The 3353-nt window shown below is 36.7% G+C and overlaps 1 protein-coding gene across 2 annotated transcripts in view; it reads right to left on the minus strand.

Moving 5' to 3' along the window:
* Positions 1-3112, minus strand: part of LOC110425766 (EAP30/Vps36 family protein) — an 11665-nt gene extending 8553 nt beyond the window's left edge. The window contains exons 1-2 of one of the 2 annotated variants that reach the window (XM_021440760.2): positions 2311-3110; positions 1553-1756 (exon numbers count right to left, since the gene is read on the minus strand). In XM_021440760.2, the coding sequence (XP_021296435.1) occupies positions 1553-1756; positions 2311-2982 (876 nt within the window). In that variant the 5' untranslated portion in view covers positions 2983-3110. Of the gene's footprint in view, positions 1-1552; positions 1757-2310 lie in introns of both variants that reach the window. The other variant, XM_089785222.1, reaches the window with a different exon arrangement.
* Positions 3113-3353: the final 241 nt, after the last annotated feature.

Genomic DNA, 3353 nt, shown 5'->3' on the forward strand with positions numbered 1-3353 from the left:
AAAACTAGGCCCAATGAATTTTTCAAGCCAAGCCTAAGCTAGGATTTCCAGGCTCGAGCTTACCCAAGCCTGATCTGAATAAATAGTTTAACATATTTACATGTATCTTTTATTTTACATAATAAGAAAATATGTTATTGATATTATATTTTACATTTTTTTCGTCTTTCTTTAGGCTAGTCAGGTCTGGGTAAAGACTTTTATTGTTAATATGGCATAAAAGCCCAGTCCTACCTGGCCTATGCACACCTCCACATCATCAATCTATTTCCACTTTCCAGTAAAATAATTTTAAGTGTTCAAATGCGTTTGTAAAATATCAGTGATTAGTGTAAGTATTTTTCCTACGGTGTATCTGTAACGACCCAGGCCCAAGCACCACTGGCCTAGCAACTTTTTAGGCCTAAACCGCATGGTCTTCAACAACTTAAGCTCAAGTTGCTAGTAGTGAATTACCCAGACCCTTATATAAGTCTTAATAATCATATTTATATCTGATTTGAGATGTGGTATCACAATCCCACCAACCTAAATCCTTGATGTCCTCATCAAGGCCACATATCACAATTCTCAATCAAGGCCCACTCCACAAGACTAAGATCTCAATGTGAAAGCTCACATTGGGTTGGCACTTACTCTGATACCAATTATAACGACCCAAGTCCAAACACCATTACCCAGCAACTTTTCAAACCTAAACCACAAGACCCTCAAAAGCTTAAACTCAAGTTGCTAGTAGTGCATTACTTAGACCTTTATATAGGTCTTAATAACAATCACATTCACATCGATGTAAGATGTGGGATCATATTATCTCCCATCATAGTTCAAATATGTTCATAAAATATTAGTGATTTGTAACATATCGCATATTTAGTAAGTTTTCTAAAACCCATTTTACTTTATAGTTTGTATTTATCATAAATAAGGCATCAACAAGATTAGGATTACTGGCACTATTGGTCCCTCAAGTCTAGCTTTATGTCTGTTTGGACCCCTCTAGTAAATTTTTGGCCAAAATAGTTCTTCAACTCATGATTGCTTGATAAAAATGGTCCTTCAAATAACACCGATTATGAAAAAAACATTTTTCCACCAAATATAAATATAAATGATGATTTCACACCTTTTCATACTCCATGTGGCAATTACATTGCTAAACTATAATGAGAATATGGGACTCAGTTACCCTTTTTTATTCTTTGCTACTTCTTTGTTTTTCTTTTCATGTTTTACTTTTGTTATGAAGTTTCCTCTTTTACCACTAATCCTTCCTCAAATTTACAAGTTCAATCACAACCTTTAGAATTCCCACTCCCTTAGAAACATGCAAAGAAACTCATCAGTCAAATTCATCAAAACAAACAAAACCTTTAGAATTTTCTCTCATTTCTAAAGATTAAATAAACTCAATATCCTAAATACTAAATGCAATGAGCATTACATGTATTATAAAAGGATATACTAAAAGCATTATCTTGAGACAAATTATTAAGCAAATAACATTAAATTTAACAACAAAGATAAAAAAAAAAGAAAAAGAGAAGAGAACCTGACGGGACAATTGTTGATGGTACAGGGCACCTGCAGATTCCTTAGTTACAGGGGATATTATACCAACACTCAACAACCAATCTTGCATCTCTTCTTTTGAACCCATATCCTCATCATTTGTTGCACTTGATTGAGAATTTGTTCCAGACAAAAGCTTTTGCCTCATTTTCTCTGCTAACATCACCATCTCTTTAGCTTTACTCTGAAAATCAGAAAGAGTTCTAAAACTTGAAGCATCAGAATAGACGACAAAGAGAGAGAGAGAGATTATTAACACCATAGTCATTAACTAATTTGCCCCCATATAACAAAATTAAATTGAACCTAGTAAAGAACTTTTATACATTTCATTGGCATAAAAGTTCAAATTTCTTATGTCCTAAATAATGATAGAGATATTATCATTAATTACTATGGGTTGGAATTTTGTTAAATTGGACACTCAAGGTCGAGGACATGAATTCAATTGCATTCACCAATGTCAAACACTTGCACAAATATTCATAACACAAATTCATCTAGTTTCTCTGAGGAAATCAAATCAAGAAGATGCGATGCATTTTTCTTTCTCATCAAGAAACTTGCCACCTCAATATTATCTAGAAAACCAATTGTCCATTATTTATGGCGTTATACTTCAAATGCAAATGTTTACTACCATAATGCTACATGTATATACCGTACATTAAAACTAAATTCCTTATAATTTGCCTCCATAAATTAAACAAATAATAATAACAAAAGGAAGTGCATTACCATGAGAGCATTTAAGTCCTGAAAAGCATCCTGCAAACTCTTATCAGTACTCTCCCACGATTCCTGCTCCTTCCTTAAAATTCCCGCCACCCCAACCATCCTAACTGACCCGTCACTCGAATACAACCCTCCACCCGTGCCCGTGCCGGTGCCTGAACCTGAAACCGAACTTGAGCCAGAACCGGAAGTCTCATTACTCTCCCAAGCCCTCGCCCGCCAACTGTCCCAAAACTTTCCCAAAAACCCATCACAATCCCCCTTCCCCCTAACCACCGCTGTCAGTACAACCGATCTTGAGCCCAAACCAGAACCAGACCCAGAACCAGAACCCGAACCCGGCTCGAAAACCCGACCATCGGGTAAGACGAGGACTTGGAAACGGATCCTGGGGGAGTGGAACATGGACTTGAGAGATTTTTTGGAGGAGAAGATGTGAGAAATAGCGGGAAGAGGGATGGCAGCGGCGGATGTAGGGGTGCTGGCGGAAGCAGAAGGGAGCCAGAGGAGGCGGTGAGTGGTGAGGATGAGGAGGCCCGATTTTAAGGGGGAGAAATGGTGGTGGTCTTCGGGTTCGAGGTCTACAGAGGAGAGAAGGTGGCATTCGACTTCGCTGCGTAGGAGGACGGGGCGGCCGCTGCTCGTGACGTCCGCCTTGGAGAAGAAGTTGGCCATTTCAGCCGAGAGAGAAAGGCGAGGTGGAGGAAATTGAAGAAAATCGATTAATTTTGGGATAATTCCGGTTAACCATAGAGTGAGGGACTCTCTATAGTTCTAGTTAGCTAAGATTACAACTCATTTAAATAAAATAAAAACCTACAACTCAACTTAAAATGTGTTAAGTGAAATATAATTTCAGAACTAGAGAAAATTATTAATAAAATTCAAAGATAGTTTGTATTTATAAATAAAATAAGGGAATATTCTTATATAGATAGAATTTATAATGTTAAGAGATTTAGTTTGGATAAATATACATAATCAAATATAAGTCTCAAATTAAATTACACTTCTATATAAGTTTACTAGTGTATTTAGTCTGTCAT

This window comes from Theobroma umbraticum, unplaced genomic scaffold, assembly GCF_002168275.2.
Source record: "Theobroma umbraticum cultivar Fairchild unplaced genomic scaffold, ASM216827v3 scaffold_12.1, whole genome shotgun sequence".
Classification (NCBI taxonomy): domain Eukaryota; kingdom Viridiplantae; phylum Streptophyta; class Magnoliopsida; order Malvales; family Malvaceae; genus Theobroma; species Theobroma umbraticum.